Source organism: Mobula hypostoma, chromosome X2, assembly GCF_963921235.1.
Source record: "Mobula hypostoma chromosome X2, sMobHyp1.1, whole genome shotgun sequence".
NCBI lineage: Eukaryota > Metazoa > Chordata > Chondrichthyes > Myliobatiformes > Myliobatidae > Mobula > Mobula hypostoma.
The window spans coordinates 16,356,995-16,379,813 of NC_086129.1; the positions used below are offsets into that span (position 1 = coordinate 16,356,995).

Sequence of the window (22,819 nt, forward strand, 5' to 3'; positions counted from 1 at the left end):
TTCCCCCAGTCCTGATGAAAGGTCTCAGCCCAAAATGTCAACTGTACTCTTTTCCATAGATGCTGCCTGGCCTGCTGAGTTCCTCCAGCATTTTGTGTGCGTTGCTTGATTTCCAGCTTCTGCAGATTTTCACCTATTTGTGATTAAAACACTTGCGGCCTGGGTTTAAGGTGAGAGGGAGCCATTTTAAAAGATTTATGAGGTATGTTTTTCTTTGCACAGGTAGCTGGAATGTGTTGCCAAGGGAGACTGTGGAAGCAGATGATAGCATTGCTTCAGAGGCATTTATACAGGCACGTGACCAAGCAGTAAATGGAAAAATAGAGTCCATGTACAGGCAAATTTGCAATTTAAAACAGCATCGTGGCTAACACAGACATAATGGACCAAGTGCCTGTTCATGCACCCATATCCCATATTTTGACCAGCTCTCCCAAATGCTAATTTCTTTTCAAACCAACCCATGAAAGGCCTGGATGGAGTGTATATGGAGAAGATGTTTCCATTCGTAGGAGGGAATAAGATCCAAATAAGACACAAAAGACAGCAAATGCTGCAATCTGGAACAATAAAAAAGGAACTGGAGGAACTCAGTAGGTCAGTTGGCATAATGGAAGAAAACGGACAGTCAACATTTCGGGTTGAGACCCTTGATCTGGAGTCAGATGCAGATTTAGACAGAATAAAGGGACATCCCTTTAAAACTGAGATGAAAAGGAATTTCTTCCACCAGCGGGTAGTGAATACATGGAATTTATTACCATGTCTATGTAGGCCAGTCATCAGATGTATTTCAGAGATTGGTATGTCCTTGATTAGTAATGGGGTTAAAGGTTATAGGGAGAAGGTAGTAGAGCAGTGCTAAGAAAAATATTCAGCCATGATTGATGGGCAGAGAAGACTTAATGGGCTGAATGGCCACATTCCACTCTTGTTTTGTAGTCTAAGCACAGCAGAAATTCAAGATGGTACAAGGCAAGGGATTCCAGTTAATTGGGACACATCGGGACCAATTCATTTTGGCCCAACTGAATGGCTGCCCCAATCAGCCAAAGTTTCATGGAAATGTTTTTTAAAAAGACAAACGACCATTTAACTGAGGGACAACTTGTGCATTTAAATGAAATACAGAACAAGTTTTCGCACTACCAATACTACTACAGCAGGGTTTCTCAACCAGGGTTCCGCCAGAGGTTACTTGGGTTTCCACAAGAGATTATGATTTAAAAAAAAACATTTTTGGAACTTCAAGCAACGCACAATGCTAGAGTTCACAGTACAGTAGTGGGCAGTGAGTGAACAGCTCCGTTAGCAATCTCATTAGATTGCTAATCTCAGCCCAGTAAGGTAGTAAGCAGTAGGACCGTATTTATTTGGATGAGTCTGGAGGGGAGGACGGTAGGTTGGTGAGGATCATGAAGTACATTTTCTAAGCATTGAATGGACTCGTTCAACTTGGGCTGTGGCGTCAGCCTCTCCCATAAGACCATAAGACAAAGGAGCAGAAGTAGGCCATTCAGCCCATCGAGTCTGCTCCGCCATTTTATCATGAGCTGATCCATTCTCCTATTTAGTCCCACTCCCCCGCCTTCTCACCATAACCTTTGATGCCCTGGCTACTCAAATACCTATCAATCTCTGCCTTAAATACACCCAATGACTTGGCCTCCACTGCTGCCCGTGGCAACAAATTCCATAGATTCACCATCCTCTGACTAAAAAAATTTCTTCGCATTTCTGTTCTGAAAGGGCGCCCTTCAATCCTTAAGCCATGCCCTCTCGTACTAGTCTCCCCCATCATGGGAAACAACTTTGCCACATCCACTCTGTCCATGCCTTTTAACATTCGAAATGTTTCTATGAGGTCTCCCCTCATTCTTCTAAACTCCAAGGATACACAGGAGTATTTTATTAACCCGTTTTTTACAGACATGACTGACAGTCCAATGTGGCGATTTTTGAAGAGTTGGTATGTGATGGAAGAGGAGAATTCTAGGCCTCGGCCTAAGGACAATTCTGATAAGGCTAATGATGAAGAATTGCAATCTTCTGAGTCATTTCACTGCACCAGTGCAACAACGGACAGAAAAAATTCCATCTTTACAATGACAGCTACTTATCAATGGGTTTTACATGGACTAATGATCCAAGTTGTCCTATTCCAGAATCGGAGGAGATAGCGGAGATACTTAATGAATACTTTGCTTCAGTATTCACTACGGAAAAGGGCCTTGGCAATTGTAAGGATGACTTACAGCAGACTGAAAAGCTTGAGCATACAGGTTTCCCCCGCCATCCGAAGGTAGAGCGTTCCTATGAAACGGTTCGTAAGCCGAAATGTCGTAAAGCGAAGAAGCATTAACCATTTATTTATATGGGAAAATTTTGAGAGCGTTGGCAACCCAAAAATAACCTACCAAATCATGACAAATAACACATAAAACCTAAAATAACAATAACACATAGTAAAAGCAGGAATGATATGATAACTGCACAGCCTAAAGTAGAAGTACTTTTCCACAATCATTACAGCACTGTTCGCCATAGCGAAAATCTCACACAAGCGCCGTCGGCAGAAAATCTCACGCAAGTGCTGTTGGAAAAAACACGGCGCAAGCGCTCTCCAGTAACCTTTAAGCTATGAAGCTGCCAAATCATACCAAATAACACGTAAAAATACACAGCCTATATAAAGTAGAAATAATGTATGTACAGTGTAGTATCAGCGCCGAGCACACTGATGGTGTGTTAGACTGAGTCGTCGTAGGTTGGCTGGTGCAGTGGCCCCCACCCTCCAGGCCGCCAACCGATACATTGCCGCGAAGCACGCAGGGGTCCAGCGGTAGCCGGGAGGCAGACAGCACATCTTTAAGAAAAAAGCCGAAATAAACATGCTAATTAATTAGGTGCTGCCCGGCACGTAATTGTCGGCCCAGATCAGTGCCGATTGCATCACCTTTGATCTGGGCCGACATTTACGTGTGAGGCGGCACCTAATTAGTTTATTTCGGCTTTTTTCTTAAAGATGTGTTGTGTGCCTCCCGGCTACTGCTGCACTCTCTGTGAATCGGTACAGTAACTGTCCGCGGTCTGGATGTTGGGGTGGTGGGACACTGGGGTGTCTGTCTCCATTAGAGCAGGAAGCTCATCTTCTCCTATGACTGCCCACCTCGATGTTGAAGGTCGAGGTTCGTCGTCTGCTGTGGCTGATGTGGAAGGCTTGCTTGACTGCTGAGCCTCACGCATTTTTCTATCATACAGTTCTTTGTAAGCACTCAAACCATCTTGCAAATATCCCCAAAACCTACATACCCTTTCAAAATTAAAGTCGTACTTTATTATTGCAGCGAAAATCTCACGTAGTTGCTTCACTTTCGCTACTGCATTCGGTTTCGATTGTTATCCTTTCCTCTTCCAATTGCATCAGCTCTTCATCTATCAGTTCTTGGTCATGGGATGCCAAAACCTCTTCAACATCATCTTCGTCAGCTTCCACAAGCCAAACTCACTTAGTCCTTACTTCACACATCAAAGTTGCTGGTGAACACACCAGGCCAGGCAGCATCTCTAGGAAGAGGTACAGTCGACCTTTCAGGGCGAGACCCTTCGTCAGGACTGTACCTCTTCCTAGAGATGCTGCCTGGCCTGCTGCGTTCACCAGCAACTTTGATGTGTGTTGCTTGAATTTCCAGCACCTGCTGAATTCCTCCTGTTTAGTCCTTACTTCGTTCACCATGATCGAAACGCTTAATTATGTCTAGTTTTACGCTAAGCGTAACACCCTTACGAGCTCTTTTAGGCTTTTCCGACACCATAGAACTCATCTTGCAAACGGCTGCTCACAGGCGCATGTTAAAGCAATGCCGTTCCGAATCCGGGGGAGAGCGCACTGATTTTTTTTGCACACGGAATTTTTTATCGCGCGTTGCTTTTTTTTCGTAACAGTGAAAACACCTTCTGAAAGCGAAAACAGGGTACTAATGTAGGTCTTTCGTAACAGTGAGGTTTCGTAAAGCGAACGTTCGAAAAGCGGGGGACACCTATATAGACATTAAGAAAGAGGATGTGCTGGAACTTTTGGAAAGCATAAATTTGGATAAGTCACTAGGACTGGATGAGATGTACCCCAGGTTACTGTGGGAGGCGAGGGAGGAGATTCCTGAGCCTCTGGCGATGATCTTTGCATCATCAATGGGGACGGGAGAGGTTCCGGAGGATTGGAGGGTTGCGGATGTTGTTCCATTATTCAAGAAAGGGAGTTAGAGATAGCTCAGGAAATTATAGACCAGTAAGTTGATGGAGAAGATCCTGAGAGGCAGGAATTACGAACATTTGGAGAGGCATAGGCATAATATGATGAGGAATAGTCAGCATGACTTTGTCAAAGGCAGGTCATGCCTTACAAGCCTGATTGGATTTCTTGAGGATGTGACTAAACACATTGATGAAGGTACAGCAGTAGATGTAGTGTATATGAATTTCAGCAAGGCATTTGATAAGGTATCTCATGCAAGGCTTATTGAGAAAGTAAGGAGGCATGGGATCCAAGGGGACCTTGCTTTGTAGATCGAGAATTGGCTTAATCACAGAAGGCAAAGAGTGTTTGTAGATGGGTCATATTCTGCATGGAGGTCGGTGACCAGTGGTCTGTGCCTCAGAGATCTGTTCTGGGACCTCTTCTCTTCGTGATTTTTATAAATGACCTGAATGAGGAAGTGGAGGGATGGGTTAGTAAATTTGCTGATGACACAAAGGTTGGGGGTGTTGTGGATAGTGTGGAGGGCTGTCAGAGGTTACAGCGGGACATTGATAGGATGCAAAACTGGGCTGAGAAGTGGCAGATGGAGTTCAACCCAGATAAGTGTGAGGTGGTTCATTTTAGTTGGTCAAATATGATGACAGAATATAGTATTAATGGTAAGACTCTTGGCACTGTGGAGGATCAGAGGGATCTTGAGGTCCGAGTCCACAGGACACTCAAAGCTGCTGTGCAGGTTGACTGTGTGGTTAAGAAGGCATATGGTGCATCGGCCTTCATCAACTGTGGGATTGAGTTCAACAGCTGAGAGGTAATGTTGCAGCTATATAGGACCCTGGTCAGACCCCGCTTGGAGTACTGTGCCCAGTTCTGGTCACCTCAATACAGGAAGGATGTGGAAACCATAGAAAGGGTGCAGAGGAGATTTACAAGAATGTTGCCTGGATTGGGGAGCATGCCTTATGAGAATAGGTTGAGTGAACTTGGCCTTTTCTCCTTGGAGTGACGGAGAATGAGAGGTGACCTGATAGAGGTGTATGAGATGATGAGAGGCATTGATCGTGTGGATAGTCAGAGGCTTTTTCCCAGGACTGAAATGGCTAACACAAGAGAACAAAGCTTTAAGGTGCATGGAAATAGGTACAGAGAGGATGTCAGGGGTAAGTGTTTGTTTTTTTTTTACGCAGAGAGTGGTGAGTGCGTGGAATGGGCTGCCGGCGACTGTGGTGGAGGCGGATACAATAGGGGCTTTTAAGAGGCTCCTCGATAGGTACATGGAGCTTAGAAAAATAGAGGGCTATGGGTAACCCTAGGTAATTTGTAAAGTAAGTACATGTTAGGCACAGCATTGTAGGCCGAAGGGCCTGTATTGTGCTGTAGGTTTTCTATGTTTCTATTCCATTGTGCCTAGTCTGTGGCAAACTACTTACAAATGCAGTAATGGCTCCAGCAAAATTAAAGACACTTAACTACAAATCACAGCCAACATATGACATGTAAAAGCGCTGATTATTTTAAACAACTATTGGAATCTCAAAACAAAGAGTAAAGCTTTTGTTAATAAAGTCACAGTCAGTAAACAAATTCAGGAAGCAAGTTATTTTAGTAGCAGAACTTATTATGCAGAAAAGGTAAAGTCACACTGTTGGTGAGAACCTGATAATGCCAGCGTGTAAAGTTATACTCGGCAAAATGCAGTACAAGAAATTTAAAAGGTTTCACTTTCAAGCAGTACGATAAGTCGATGTATTGATGACATGTCAAATGATGCTAAAGAAATTTTGTGTGATAAACTGAAAAACAACAGCTTCTCTATCCAGGTTGATGAGTCAACAGATTTCACCAATAAATATTAAACACAAAATAATCTGCAGATGCTGGGATCAAAGCAACACTCACAACAGGCTGGAGGAACTCAGCATCCGAGGAAACGATCGGTCAACGTTTCGGGCCGGAACCCTTTGTCAGGACTGTAGAGGGAAGGGGCAGAGGCCCTATAAAGAAGGTGGGGGGAGGGTGGGAAGGAGAAGGCTGGTAGGTTCCAGGTGAAAAGCCAGTAAGGGGAAAGATAAATGGGTGGGGGAGGGGAAGCAGGGAGGGGATAGGCAGGAAAGGTGAAGAAGGAATAGGGGAAAACACAATGAGTAGTAGAAGGAGGCGGAACCAAGAGAGAGGTGATAGGCAGCTGGGGGAGGGGGCAGAGTGAAATAGGAATAGGGGAAGGGAGGGGGAGGGAATTACTAGAAGTTGGAGAATTCTATGTTCATACCAAGGGGCTGGAGACTACCTGGACGGTATATGAGGTGTTGCTCCTCCAACCTGAGTTTAGCCTCATCATGGCAGTAGATTCCAACTTCCCCTCCTCTCTTGGTTCCGCCTCCTTCTACTACCCATTGTGTTTTCCCCTATTCCTTCTTCACCTTTCCTGCCTATCACCTCCCTGCTTCCCCTCCCCCACCCCTTTATCTTTCCCCTTACTGGTTTTTCACCTGGAACCTACCAGCCTTCTCCTTCCCACCCTCCCCCCACCTTCTTTATAGGGCCTCTGCCCCTTCCCTCTACAGTCCTGAAGGGATCCGGCCCGAAACGTCGACCGATCTTTTCCACTGATGCTGCTGAGTTCCTCCAGCGTGTTGTGAGTGTTACCAATAACTATTATGTTGGAGCATTTGTAAGATTTCTAAGTGACCGAGAAATTAAAGAAAACTTTTTCTGTTGCAAAGAGCTGCCCAAAACAAGCAAAGGCCAAGATATATTTAATGTTTTGTCTTCATATCTGTACACAAAAGATCCGACTTAGAGAAACTGTGTTGGCATCTGTACTGATGGGGCCTTATCAATGGTTGGCTCCATGAGAGGTTTCGTTTCTCTTGTGAAATAAAAAAAAATCCAGATGTTGTCACAACACGCTGCTTTCTTCACAGAGAGATGCCAATGTCAAAAACTCTTGGGAGATGGAATGAAAAAAGTTCCCTATGATGCAACAAAAATAAAGACTCAAAGATCCAACAAAGACCAGTTCACTTGAGAATGTTTAAAAAACTGTGAAAACCTGGACAAGGAACACACCAATCTCCTGCTACATATAGAAATCCAGTGGTTTAGCAGAGGAAGAGTTCTCAACAGGGTGTCTGAGCTGAAAGGTCAACTTTGAGCAGCAGCACTGTCAAAAAAATAGTAGGCGAGATTTTGCTAAGTACTTTTGAAGATGAAGAATGGCTACAGAAGTGACAAGATTCTTAGATTTAAAAAAAAAACAATCTTTGGAAAAATCATGTTGCAAAAAAAAATCTTGAAATGTTGCCACTGCTGCTTTGGTTTGAGAGTGTGGAAGGAGATCAGAAAGTCTTGAGTCTTCTTGAAAACCACCTGGAAGAACTGCAGAACAAAATTGAACAGTATTTTTTCTCCCTTTCAACACAGGTGAGGGACCATTTCTCTGAATCTTCTGCTTGGTCTGAAAACTTGGCTTTGAGAGAAGAGGAAGAACTTTGTGAGGTGGTTTCTAATCATGCAATCAAGATGAGATTTACTGAACTGCCCCTGGACAAATTCTGGATATCCACTGGCTCAAATGAATAACATAACACAAGCACACACAACTTATGCTATTTAAAAAACGTTTGTTCCATAATGTCTGACACCCATTTCTGACATCTCCAAGCTTGAATGCTTGAAACCACAGTGGCAAAACAGTTCTGAATTGTCTGTTTATTTCTTGCCAACTATCAGTGACAAAAATTCATTACTTTTTGAACACAACACATACAACTGATGCTATTTAAAAACTGATTGCTCTAAGCACAGTGTAGCGTCAGCTGGAGGCGCAGGGAGATCAGTGCCAGGCTCAAGAATGGATGTTCCCGAGTTTGATCCAGTGACAGACCGCTCCCGTGTGCACTCTCCATCCGTGCCGGGTTGATGTCAAGCTCGCAATTCGGCTTAGTAAAATAATACTACGAAATGTCTGTGCGGAGAGTGGTGCCCCACACAGCCTTTCGAACTGCGCCTTGTAAGGCATGAAAATGCCCAACGCTGGCCTCTCAGGTCTGAGTCGACGTCATCATCATCATAGTGTAGTGTCTAAAGGCCACATAAGTGCACGCGACTGATGCTTATCGGAATCTGTTTGGCAACAGCCTCCTGCCCCAATTACAGTGTCTTAAATAAACGAAGGGAGTTCTGGATATCTTAACGATTTAGATTTTGTTCTTTAAGAGTTGTCCCAAATAAACAGCTGACCTGATTAACCGATGGCCCAATTAACCAGAATCCACTGTAATGCATCTGCAGAAGAACATTAGCCACTCTTACCTAGTGAGCTTCGCCAACCAGATATCTTTTTACCTGCCACAAAACACCACAAAGCAATGCAAACAAGACTGTGATTGATGTGTTCAAATAACACTAATTGAATGAAACATGACTTCAACCATTCAACAAAACAAATTTAAGAACAGTTCATATCCAATCTAATAAACTATGAATTCCATGATCGACAGTACAAATATCAACAGAAGTAAATGCTGACAAACTAAACTCTGAAATAAGCAAATCAATTTCCAATTGAGAAACAAATGTCAATGTACTGATTACATCTTACAAATGTTTTCACATGCACTGCTCTTTCGATATTCAGTAAGCCAAACAAGGCAAGTTCCATAAATGCAATACTGAGAGAAAGCACACAATTAGAAGTGCTGCATTTTGCATGTGAAATTAACCAAGGCTGAGGAAAAGCAAAGACATCCCATTTCAAAAATGACTGATGCAGCTAATCCCAGTGTCCTTGCCAATATTTCTTCAGAAAAGTCGTTATTTCACAACACCATTTGCAGAGATAAACTGCTCCAATTCCTACATTACAAACACTGTATTTCAAAAGTACTCCACAAGATCTAAACCATTTTCACAGTTGTGAATGGGGCTGAATATATTTTTCTTTCTCAGCTAACTAGCTCTGCGCATACCTCCCAGCTGCTCAGAAACCCCCCTCCCCATTATAAACTACCTCATGGTTTTCAGTTCATGAGCTCATTATGTCTCAACATATGCAAATGAGCTCCAATATACACATCTTCAGCTACAAAGTAAAACACACACATCCTAAATTGTTCCTGCAGTAGAATAACCAAATACATTTTAGTTGTTCTGAGCAGCTAATCACTACATGTACAGCAACATAATGATCGCATTACTGACCCTACAATCCTCAAATTTTGGCAAATAAGCTGGAATAAATTCAAATCGCACCATTTAACAATTTAAGTTTAGCTGATAATCAACTCTGCAGTGTAAAATGGTTACATTATGCTTCTCAATCATAAAACCGCTTCACAATCATTCTTTCAATAAACAAATATACTACAGCAGGGATCGCTCCCTTCATAATACCCTCATCCATTTGTCCCTCCTCACTGATCTCCCTCCTGTGACATATCAAGTGACAGAAATGTTGTGCCTGCCCATTCACCTTCTCATCTCCATTCAGGGCCCCAAACAGTTCTCTGAGGTGAGGCAACATTTAACCTGTGAATCTGTTGGGGTTGTCTATTGCAGGGGTCCCCAACTTTTTTTGCACCACGGACCGGTTTAATATTGACGATATTCTTGCGGACCAGCTGACCGGGGGGGGGGGGGGGTTCAAGTTCAATAGTGCGTGACAGGGAATGAGGAAAGGTGCAGCTGACTCATATCGTTTCCTCATGGCCCAGTAGCACATGCTTTGTGGCCAGGTACCGGTCCGCAGCCTGGTGGTTGGGGACCACTGGTCTATTGTATTCAGTGCTCCCAATGCGGCCTCCTCTACACTGGTAAGACGTGACATAAATTGGGAGACCGCTTCGTCAAGCACCTCCGCTCCATCCGTCAAAAGTAGAATTTCCCCATGGTCAACCACTTTAATTCCTATCCCCATTCCCATTCTAACATGATTCCAATCCATGGCCACCTCTTTTGCGACGATGGGGCCACTCTCAAGGTAGAGGAGCAACACATCATTTTCCATCTGGATGGCATGAACATCAATTTCTCATTCCAGAAAGTTTTCTCCCTTCCTCTTCTATTCTCTCATGGCTCCTTTCCTCACCTGCTTATCACCACCTCCTGGATCCCCTCCTTCTTCCGTTTCACCCATGGACCACTCCACTCCCCTATCAGATTCCTTCTTCTCCAGCCCTTTACCTTTCCCACCTGGCTTCATCTATCATCTTTTGGACAGTCCTCCCCCTCTCCCAACATTTTTATTCTGGCATCTTCACCCTTCCTTTTCAATCCTGATGAAAGGTCTTGGCCAGAAATGTGGACTGTTTATTCATTTCCATAGATACTGCGTGACCTGCTGAATTCTTCCAGCATTTTGTGTGTGTTGCTCTGGACTTCTAGTATCTGCAGAATTTATTATGTTTAAGACTGGACTGATATTGTTTTCCATCTATGATGGCCATGTTACATTTGCTTGTCTTCCAGTCCCCTAGAATTGTTTTAAAATGTAAAATAATAATTGAATTGAGCAGTTAATATGGATTTATTAGAAGGACATCATGTTTGACAAATACATTGGAAGTTTTTGAAGATGTAATGAGCAGAATAGACAAAGGAGAACCAGCTATTATGCATTTTGACTTTCAGAAGGTCTTCAGTAAATGCAACTAAGATTAACAAAAATTACGTGGTTTTGGGGGCCATGTACCGAAGAGAGAATCACAACCATAGCCACAGGGTGCTGACCCGAAACATCCTCAATCCCTTTTCCTCGCTTCTCCCCTCAAACAGACACCCCTTGACGCCAAATTCTTCCATCAGTTTTTTTGAGTAAATTCTGGCAACTGAAGTCCCATGTGTTTCCAACAGGAAAAAATTAATATAATTCTAAAGTTGCAAAAAGGGCAAGGGCGGAGTAGATAGGAAAAAGGAAATCTTTCTGATCAGGTAAGGATAAGGTTGTCATGGTGATGGGGGGGGGAAGACCATAAAAACATGTAGCAGCTGGAAAATGGACATCACAGCTGTAGGAATACACAGGAAATGCAAGAGATTCCTCACAGTGTTAATGGAGACAGAAAAACTGAATTAATATTGCAAATGGATAATTTACAGCAGAATTAAAGTCCTGTTAAAAAGGGAGAAGTGAGGTTTGCATGTAAAACGATTATCATTTCCCAGGCTCGAGGTTGTAATTATATTTCTCAGTTCCAAAAAACAGGTCTATTTGTTTGCTTGTCTGACACAAGATTCCTCAAATAAAATCCACATTCCAAGTTCTGTGACAAATTAACCTCCAACCAGTTCTGTCAAGCACCTCATGCCCTTCCTGTGACAGAATATGCTGGCTCGACACTAAGCTCACCAGCCATCTCAGAACCACAGAAGTGAAGTTAAATCATTCTCAATCCAATATTACTGCCTTAGAAGATGACAATGATGCAACACCAATTCGACTAGAGCTTGCATACCAAAATAACTGTGTTCACTACACTGCGGCAAAGATGTGATTGCACCAGAGGAAAAATTTAAGAGGATGTTGCCAGGACTGGAAAAATGTAGCAATGAAGCAAGGTTGGAGAGGCTGGTTTGGAGGAAATAATTAATTAACATGTATACAATTATGAGGGATGTACATAAAGATAAAAGGACCCATTTCACTGAGGGATCAACAATCTGTGAGTACAGATTTAAAGTATAACTTGAGAACCAATTCTCATAATAATGAAAACACGAGGGAATCTCCCTCCCCCTTTCAAATCTCTTACTAGCTCTTCTTTCAGTTAGTCCTGACGAAGGGTCTCGGCCCGAAACGTCGACTGTACCTCTTCCTAGAGATGCTGCCTGGCCTGCTGCGTTCACCAGTAATAATGAACAGCAATTACATGTTCACATTGGGTCAAGAGCCGATTTCTGACAAGACACCTTAGCTTTATCAGCATCGCCCCAAACAATACAAGATTACAGCCAATTACAAAGTGCAGTGACTTTATTTAGATTTCCAAAGGTGCCATTGACAAGGTGCCACTGAAGGATATTGTGCAATTTTCGAGGTGGGGGAGTGGGGTAGGCAGAAATAATACTAGCAAAGGTTGCCGTAGGTTGGTGAACCAACAGAAAACAGATGGAGATAGATGGGTTATCCTCATGTTGACAATCTGTAACACACAGTGTCCCCGCAATTTTTGACTGGTGTTAATGCGTCAGCTGAAATGGCTAAGTGTACAAATTTGATGATAATAAGAGAGGAAAACAAGCTGAAAGAAAATCAAAGCCTGCAAAGGAAACAGTTAGATGTATAGTGAGCAAACACTACTGATTAAATAAATGAAAGGAAATGTGAGTTTATCCACTTTAATCAGAAAAAATTGAAAAGTGGGATATTGTTTAACCGAAGAGAAAGATGACAGAATGCATGATACACAGGAATCTGGGTGCCTCTGCACATAAAACAATGTCAGCCAAGGGTACAGCAGGTAATCAAAAAGGCAATGGAATTTTGGCTGATATTTCAAGTAGATTGGAGTATATACATAATCATGTCATACTACAGGTTTTGGTGAGATGACACTTGCCCAATTGCTTACATGTTTGCTTTCAGTACTTATGGAGAAGTACTTTCGCTGGGAACCTCAGAGAAAATTGATTTCCAAGATAATGGGGATGCTTTATGAAGAATGATTGAGCATCTTGGCTTGTACTCAATAGAGTTTGGAGAAACACTCTCAATCAAGATTAAAAATATCTGGAATTTATGGCTTTGGAAACTTGCTGAATCTTGTCAACGCTGAGATAGATAGATGTTGCAACACACACAAAATGCTGGAGGAACTCAGCAGGCCAGGCAGCATCCATGGAAAAGAGTAAATAGTTAAAATTTCGGGCCAGGACCCTTCAGCAGGACTGGAGAAAAAGATGAGAGGTAGATTTAAAAGGTGGTGGGGGGGAGGCTTTTAAATCTTCCCCCACCTTTTAAATCTACACATCTTTTTGTGTGTGTGTTGCTTAGATTTCCAGCATCTGCAGATTTTCTCTTGTTAGTGAAGCCTGCAACTTTGGGAAAAACACAGTAAAGATCAGATCAGCCATGATATTGAATATTGCAGAGGCTTGAGTGGCTTTCTGGGTTTTTATTAAGCACACTCTTCAGAATCAGGCTTCTTGGATTGATATAATGAACTACAACCTCCTTTCCCTGTTTCCATATTTGTACATTATCAAACCAGAAATAATTATTGTACCTTAATAAGTTTTCTCTTCCATGAAGCCTACCATGTACATTCATTTAATCTTATTGCAATGTCATAAGTATGATTTAAACATGTGCATAACAAACATTCTATACACTATAGATTCAAATTTGCTGGGCTCAAAAACCCAGCAGCTTCCAAGATTCAAATAGGAATAAACTGCTCACTGGTTTAAACAAATTGCCCTGTAAAGCAGCTTCAGTCACCATCTGCAGTCCAAATGTCAAGCAGCTTCCCCAGTCACATAAAAAAAATGTCAAGATCAATAATTGCTAAAGTGAATGAATTCTCAAAAAAAATGTTTAAAGATACTTCCCAACATCAGCAGTGTGCAGTTAATTGCGAACAACAGGAACAATCTCCAATAATGTTAAAAATAGCCTTGAAGCTTATGCAACGGTATGAATTCCCAGTGAATCAGATCACAAATCCTGGCAGAGATTGAAAGGAATTGCGTAGACAGCTTTTCATCTTCTTTGAAATATGCTCCTTTTCGCCCTTCTCTGCATATCACTTTTACAGTGGCACAATTACTGAATCCAAACTTAATGCTTTTGAAACAGGCAATGGGGGGGACATTACATATCTGCAAATGTTGATTTGATTATTGAAAATCAATGCTGCAAACAACATGTACTGAGGTCCATGAATCAGAATTGAATTGCTCCTAAATTATCAGACAAGTTAGTACTCAGACATGGTAAGCTAAAAGCATTTCCTCAGCAATGCACATTAAAAAATGCCACCCAAGAGGAAATGAGTTGCATGCTACTGGATGGAAGCAATTTAGCCAAACAGTATATGTAAATATTTATCCTCCCTATTCCAACAACCTCCGCCTTGTAAATTTATTTCTGTCTAATATATCTTGCATTATGATATTTCTTCCACAACAATGACTCTCAGAATTAATTCCAACGCACGTTCATCAGTGCACTTCAGTTAAGACAATGAAAAGCCACACAGGACTAAAACTCCAAACTACTTTTAAACAAGTATCCAAGTTATGACCCCTTCAATGTGCAATGATTCAAGTGGCTAAAATCTGAGAGCATCTACTTATGTCAGTCTCCAAAGGCATCAAAAACATACTCTTCCTCAACATGATTTCTCAATTTGAAATGTAACAACTAGCTTTTCGTATTTTAAATATACAACTTCAGGCTATTTGGTCCATCAGGTCCATGCCAGCTCTGGAGGGAACAATCCGTTTTTTTTCTCTCCTTACTTCCCTGTACTCCTGCAACTTATTCTCATACATGCCCATCAATATGCCCTTGATTTGCCCTGCTATTAAGGGAGAAAACCAAAACCCCCAGATAAAACCCATGCAGCCATGAAATGAACATGGAAACTCCACACAGACAGTACATAAAGTCAGGATTGATCCCAGAACTTTTAAGCAAAAGCACTAACTATTGTTTCTTCCGTGAGTCCTTTGTACTAAGGTGCTGAAGGAATTCAAGCATGGCTTTAGATTACATGCCTTGCCCTTATAACCCCTACAAATACTTATTTCTACTCTCAATACATTTCATTAGGGCAAATACAAAAATGGTGGTGTGTATCTGTTGCTTTTCAACTTATAACAATTACCAGCAAATAGTCCACTTACAATTTATCTCATTAAAAGAAATCAGAAAATATATTGGAATTTGCAACTCTTATTTGCAGATGACAGCAACACTGAACACGTAAGCCACAGAAACAGCACTGCGATAGCAAACAAAGCAATAGCCACACAACTGTAATATACATTGCTTGCTGGCACACTCATGTTTTTAGGTTTTATGCAGACTACTTGCAAGTCTTTCATTTGATCTCTGTGATGCCAAAAGATATTTCTTGACATTTAACACTGTGCCTGATTAATAAGTAGCCTGTGCAAAGAAAAAGATGAGCAATCAATAGGCATTGACTACCACAAATGTGGATTAAGGATACACTACACAGTCCAAAACATCAGCAAACACTTGCAGTTTTTAATCACAAGGAACAAAATTAAAACTATGAGTAAAGGAAAATACTTCAGCACTGATTACAGAATTACTAAACCTATTCTAAGAATTAGAAAATACTAATGCCTAAACCGCCAACAGGAGAATGAAGCTATGTCTTCTTTGTAATCCCAAGGAACCCTTTCATTTTTGGAAAGGCGCAGTACTGCCTCAGGACTAATTAACCCATATCTACACAGTTCAGTGCCAGCCACCTTCTTGAGAGGCTTAGGGTCCACCAGATGGCACCATACCAGTTGTTATTCATTCCCCCCATCCCCACTCCACCCTGTCTGCCAGGAACTTCACACTCACCAAACACAAACAACCCCTGATCAACACCTTTCTTCAGAGATCCGCATCTCATTAGGGCACATTCCACAACACATCTCACAAATGTACCCTCCCCAAGGGTTTATTCACACAATATCTTATCTGAAATCCTTTGGCCAGCTAGCCACCCCCTCCACCCTTAATAGCAATGAAATTTCGTGTCTTCATCAACTAGTTTTCCCCTTAGCCCAACCCCCCCTTTCCCTGTCTCCCCCCTCCCCCCAAATTCCATTCTGACCCTCCTATTCCATCCCATCTCCTACTACCACAGCTTCCTTACCCATCCCCTCCCCAGGGCAGTTTCCCCGACCCCAGTCCAATCCGACCTAATCCAACCAGCCCCAGCCCCGCCCCAGTGAGTCTGACACCGGCGATGCGGCGCCAAACCCCGGCAGCAGAGAGCTGCAGTGATTTCTGTGTTAAATCCCAGCGTGAAGATAACGGGTCCGGGTGGGCCCGGCCGCAAGCCAACGGGTGCTCCTTACCTCGACGTAGGTGGCCCCCACGGGCACCGCCACCAAGAGCAGTAAGCGACCGACAAGAGCAATCACAACTGCAGTTGCCATGGCGGACCCCGTCCCGCTCAACTCTGCCAGTCCCGAACGACGATCGCAAATCCTGCGCGTCCCCGGCATACGCACTAGACGTGCTCGCTCGCGAACGTCGCGCTCCTTCAGTCACCAAACGCCTCATTATTAAAAAGATGTGGAATCTTTGGAGAAGGTGTAGAGGAAATTTACCAGGATGCTTTTTGGATTAGAGAACATGTTTTTGGAGAATAGGTTGAGCAGGCTAGGGCTTTTCTCTTTGGAGTGAATGAGTATGAGAGGAGAATTCACAGGGGTGTGCAAGATCATTGATCAAGTGGTCAGAGCCCTTTTTCCAGGAGCGGAAATGGCTAATATAAGGGGCATAATTTTAAAGTAATTGCAGGAAAGTATACAGGGGATGTCAGAGTTCGTTTTTTCACACAGAGAGTGGTGGGTGCGTGGAGTGGGGTGGTGGTAGAGGCAGGTATATTAGGGACATCAAAGAGACTATTAGATAGGTACGGTATATGGATAATAGAAAAATGAAGGGCTACTTGGGAGGGAAGGGTTAGAATGATTTTAGAGTATTTTAAAAGGTCGGCACAACATTGCGGGCTGAAGGGACTCCACTGTGCTGAAATCTTCTATGTCCCATATGTTTCAGGTGTGATCTACTTATGGATTTGGAAATTACATTAAAAAGTAAAACAGCACGCAAGTAATGATTAACATTTTTTAAATATTGTACGGTTTACAAATTAACATACACACCACAAGGCACAAACAACCAAAAGGAAAAGAGTCTCAACTATGGCGACCAAAGATAGTATTTCATCAAAACTAAAGCCTTATCGTGTTGTAAAAAAATACCAGTAAGCCTGTGGTTTGGAAAGGACAACAAAGGAATTGATATGAAAGACAGAAAAAACTCAACAAAATGGTGAACAATGGGGCCGATGATTCCAGAATGTTTCTCACAGATTGAAAGGTCGCAGATATAATCCTATTATTTAAGGAAAGAGTGAAGAAAATGGGGAACAACAGATCACTTTGCCTGATGTCAGTACGAGGAAATGCAGGAATCTATTGTTAGGGAGATGCTGCCAAGGCATTTAATTGGATTTGGCAGAATCAATGAAGATTTATGAAAGGGAAATCACATTTAATAAATTTATTTCAAGAGTTTTTCAGGTTGTAAAAACAAGAGATGGTAGGTGAAACCAATGCAAGCAGCTATTAGGGGACTGTAGAGATCAGTGCTGGGGGCCCTAATTGTTCACAATCTATATCGATGGCTTAGTTGAGGAGTCCAGATTTTTACTGATGATGGTCAGTTGTGAGGACGATGCTGAAAATATTCAAGGGGGTATATACAGGATAGGTAAATGGACAAGGAGTACTGTGAGGAAAATGTGGGGCCATACATCACAAAAAATACAGATAAGTATTTTTTTAAATGGTTAAAGACTGAGAAGTGTTGATGTTCAGAGGGACCTGGAAGTCCTTGGACACCAAGTGCAGACACAGCAAATGGAGTACAAATGGTATGTCGATCTTTACTGCAGGATGAGTTTATTGAAGAAAGATATAAGTTCTGGTCAGATGGCACTTGAGAAATTGCAGTCAAACAAATGCAAGCAAGTTTCCCAACAAAAAGCTCTGGGTTGGTTTGGTGGGGCAGGGTGATGGCTCCACGAGGAAAGATTTAGCAGATGGTGCTTACATCCTCAGTATATGATATAATGATTGAAAGACAATTACTGTGTGCTTGAAAAGAGATGCCAATGTCACAAGGGGCTCTTCTGAAATTTACAGTCAAAAGTCAACTCAATCAATAAAATGGTATCAATGAGAAAGCTTTTCACTCTTATAGCAAATATTATCATTCTAGGCATCCATTGACGGACATTGCACCACTTCCAATCAAAGTAGACACCTCTGAAGGCATGAAGACCAAACCTATTCACAAAGGACCTGTAGGATTGCAGGACTTCATCACATTCTCTGATGTTCCTGCAATTAAAGCTAACATTCCTTTTGTATCTGGATTGTTTGCTATACATATAGGCACCTGTTAGTCTCGTGAGACCATGGATTTGTGCCTTGGAAGGTTTCCAGGGTGCAGGCCTGGGCAAGATTTATGGAAGACCGGCAGTTGCCCATGCTGCAAGTCTCCCCTCTCCACACCACCGATGTTGCCCACGGGAAGAGCATTAGGACCCATACAGCTTGGCACCGGTGTCGTCGCAGAGCAATGTGTGGTTAAGTACCTTGCTCAAGGACACAACACTCTGCCTCAGCCAAGGCTTGAAATAGTGACCTTCAGACATATGCCCTCTAATCCAGGCAGCATCCTCTTCTGCAGCCTCTCCATAGTCTCCACATTCTTCCTATAATGCGGTGAGCAGAATTGAAAGCAATTAAAAGCGGGAGGGGGGAGAGATGGTGGCGTGACAACAGCGCGCGCGGCCACTTTGGTGATGAATATCTGTCAAGTAGGGGACCGTGCACAATCCTAATTTGATGGAGACACACGTGAGAGTACAGAGAAACGTGGAAAACTTCTGAAATGTCTGCTTCGCTACCGCTGCTTCTGTGTGGTAACCGGAATCTCCGGAGCAGAAGGTCCCGAAATCCTCGACTTTGCGTGTTTCAGCAGCTGGGGAGAGGTCGAAGGCGCTCGGCAGAGGATGACGCTCGGGAGGCTGTATCAGAGAGTCTAGTCGGAAGCTCGGAGTTTTCGGACAGATGGACTTAGTGTCAGCTGTGGTCGGCTGCTTCCAAGGTATCGGCAAGTTGACGGTGCCTGGAGGCTTATGGCAGGGAGTTTCTCCCTTTTGCCGCCTGCTATCGGGGACTCGGGAGTCGATCGACTCGGGACTTTGAGACTATTTTTTGTACTGTGCCTATGGTCTGTTCTTTATCAAATTACAGTATTGCTTTGCACTGCTGTAACTATATGTTATAATTATGTGGTTTTGTCAGTGTTAGTCTTTGGTCTGTACCGTTTTCTGTGATATCACTCCGGAGAAACATTGTATCGTTTCTTAATGCATGTATGCATTTCTAAATGACAATAAAAGAGGACTGAGTGTTCTCATAATCTAATAATTTATTCAACAAAACATCATGGGCCAAAAGGCCTGTTCCTGAGCTGTACTGTTCTATGTTGTACTCCAAACACTAAACACCAAGCGTGGTAAAAGTATTTCATGTAATTACGTCTCAGCCTCTTAAAGTGAACCCCAACTCAATGTTGCTGGTTGTGAATTATGTACATTTTTGCCAGTTACATTACCCTACACAGGCACATTCAGAATTCACTAAAACCAGCATTGTAAGCCTGTCTGAAGCTCGGACAAGCCAACTGGCTCGGGGTCCAATGTTCTTTGGGTGGTGTAATAGCAGAGGCCTCTGGCTCGTCCAGAGGTGAGTTGACACGCTTATCATAGCAAAATACTCCAAAGCCTGGTGGGCCAGTTTATGACGATCTACCAAAACACATTCAGGTTTACCCCTCTTATCTATGATAAAAGTCTTTTCTCCTCATTCCTCAATGCAGAATGGGCCATTGTAAGAGAGCCTAAAGGGATGTTGGTGTGCATCATGGCGGACAAAAACAAAGGTGGAATTTAGGTCAACAGGAACCCAAAAGAGCTGTATGCCATGATGGGAGGTAGGAATAGGTGAAAAGGAATTGAATTTATTGAGGAGGGTGGAACGCTCTTGAGAAGCCCACCAGGCAGTCGTGGCATCAGGAATAAACTCACCTGGCACTCATAACTGCTGCCCGCATACCAATTCAGCCACAGATGCCAACTGCAAGTCCTCTTTTGGAGCTGCTCTGAGCCCCAGCAGGATCTATGGGAGATGATTATGCAAACACTCATCCATCAGAGAAGCCCTCAGTGCAGCCCTTAAGGAGCCGTGAAACCGCTCGTTCGGCCATTGGACTGCGGGTGATATGCCGTGGTGTGATGTAGCCTAACGCTGAGGTCTGGGCCATCGCAGCCCAGAGGTATGATTATGAATTGGGGACTGCTGTCAGAGGAAATAACAGGTGGGGTGTCAAAATGAGCTCCAGGGACGACCTCTGGCCATCTGGTGGTACAGCCCACCATTGTAAAAAGGTGCATGAAACCATGGGAGCGGGGAAAGAGGACCAACAAGGTCCACATTGACATGGTCAAACCATCGCTCAGGGACGTCAAAAGGTGCCAATGGCATCTGGACATGACGGTTAATTTTTGCCCCCTGGCATTTCACATGGGCTGCAGTCCAATCACGCATGTCCTTTCTGAGGTCATGCCAAACAAACTTTAGTGCAACCAGCTTTTGTGAGGCCTTCCAGCCCAGATGTAGAGGCCATGTATGGAATCGAAAACAGTCTGTCTCCAGTTTGCGAGCACTATGAGGCAAGGGCGACTGGTTGAGACATCACACAGGAGAGAAACCCCAGCTTCCCCGAACTTAAAGTTGGCCAACCACAAGCCCATGATTGCTGTTCGGTAAGTCTGGACATCTGAAGTCAGTAGCTTGGTCGGCTGCCATGCTGGCATAGTCAACCCCTGACTGGCTGTGAGAGGCAATCAGCCACAGCATTATTTCCCCTTGATATGTTGTATATCAGGTGTGAACTCTGATATGTAGGCCAGGTGGCATTGCTGCCATGCAGACCAAGGGTCTGATATTTTGGCCATTGCATGCATAAGGGATTTGTGGTTAATGAACGCAGCAACCCTCCAGAAGAAAACAAAAATGGCGAACAGCCAGGTCGAGACGGAGAAGCTCATGATCAAGCGTGCTGTACTTACTTTCAGGGAAGGCAGAGCTGCCAGCTGAAGAAGGCGAGTGGCTGCCACACGCCTCCAGCCAACTGTTTGTGCACTACACCCACAACATAGTCTAAAGCATCAGTAGTAACGGCTATTGGTGTGTTGGGGAGTGGATGCGCCAGTAGGGTCGTGTTGGAAAGGACTTATTTGGTATCCTCAAGTATCCTGGTCATGTCCACCGACCAGTCAAGCACGTGATTAGGGGTATTGCCTTTAAGCGCACTATACAGGGGAAGCTTAAGTTTAGCAGCTCGCGGACTAAAGCGGTGATAGAAATTCACCATGTCTAAAAACTCTTGCAGTTTTTCTAGTAACGCAGGGTGGTAGGAAATCCATAATAGCGACTACTTTTGATGGGAGTGGTTTCACACCTTCTGCGGAGATGCAATGGCCGAGAAAGTCAATGGTTGACAATCCAAACAGGCATTTAGCAGGGTTAATAATCGACCCGTGTTGGCTGAAGTACTCAAATGTCTGCAGAGATGAGATACGTGTTCGTATTTGGATGCACTGGCATCCAGGGAAACAAAAAGGAAATCTAGGTCTTTTAATATAGATTCTATCAGCTGTTGGAAAGTCTGTGCTGCATTTTTGTCAGCCTAAACGACATGTACAGAAACTCAAATGTCCTCCAAGCACACAGCCATCTGACGGTAGCCCCTAACTAGATCGACTTTGGAAAAAATAAACTTCCTGGCTAAACATGCCGAAAAGTTTTGGATGTTTGGAACTAGGAAATGATCAGGGATAGTGGCCTCATTAAGGCGTCGGTAATTGTCACATGGGCATCAAGCACCATCAGGGACCATATGGAGGGCCGAAGTCCAGGGGTTATTCGACCAGCGTACAATGTCAAGTCTTTCCATTTTGACAAATTTAGCCTTCACTGTTGCCAATTTTTCTGGATCCGGTCCATGTGCACAGGCATGGACTGGCGGGCCAGTTGTGGAAATGTGATGCTCGAACCCATGTTTTATGACTGTAGTGGATTATGTGGACTTGGTGAGGTTTGTGAATTTGGCCACCAGTCGAGTGAACTCATGTGGTGGTGCATACGCTTGACAGAGTGCTTGTGGGGAACTTACTGGGGGAGCAGGGTAAAGACACAAAGTTCTCAACATCCACAAGCTGGCAGTTCTTAAGATGGACTAATAGTCCATAGGCACACAGGAAATTTGTGCTGAGCAGAGGTCGAGCCACTTTAGCCAGGATGAAGTCCCACGTGTAACGTCGCCCACTGAAACGGAACCTCACCGTCATGTCCCATAAGTCTGGATCCTGCTGCCGTTGGCGGCTTCACACGAGGTTTCAATCAATAGAAAGATGTGACATCAGATGGGAAGATGTTGAATCCTTGTGGGTTGAGTTAAGAAACTGCAAGGGTAAAAGGACACTGATGGCAGTTATATACAGGCCTCCCAAGAGTAGCTGGGATGTGCACCACAGATTACAATAGTAAATGGAAAAGGTGGGTCAAAAGGGCATGCCTTATGATAGTCAAGGGAGATTTCAACATGCAGGTCGATTGGGAAAATTAGGTTGGTAATGGATCTCAATAGAGTGAGTTTGTTGAATGCTGACGAGATGGCCTTGAGCCTACTAGGGGATCAGCTATACTGGATTGGGTGTTATG

At 43.4% G+C, this 22,819-nt stretch overlaps 1 protein-coding gene across 6 annotated transcripts in view; it reads right to left on the reverse strand.

Annotated features, from left to right (window-relative positions):
* aplp2 (amyloid beta (A4) precursor-like protein 2) overlaps window positions 1-16,472 on the reverse strand; it is a 170,007-nt gene extending 153,535 nt beyond the window's left edge. For 5 of the 6 annotated variants that reach the window (XM_063038388.1, XM_063038387.1, XM_063038391.1 and 2 more), the window contains exon 1: window positions 16,307-16,464. In XM_063038388.1, the coding sequence (XP_062894458.1) occupies window positions 16,307-16,456 (150 nt within the window). In that variant the 5' untranslated portion in view covers window positions 16,457-16,464. Of the gene's footprint in view, window positions 1-16,306 lie in introns of all 6 variants that reach the window. The other variant, XM_063038392.1, reaches the window with a different exon arrangement.
* Between the last annotated feature and the right edge of the window lie 6,347 nt (window positions 16,473-22,819).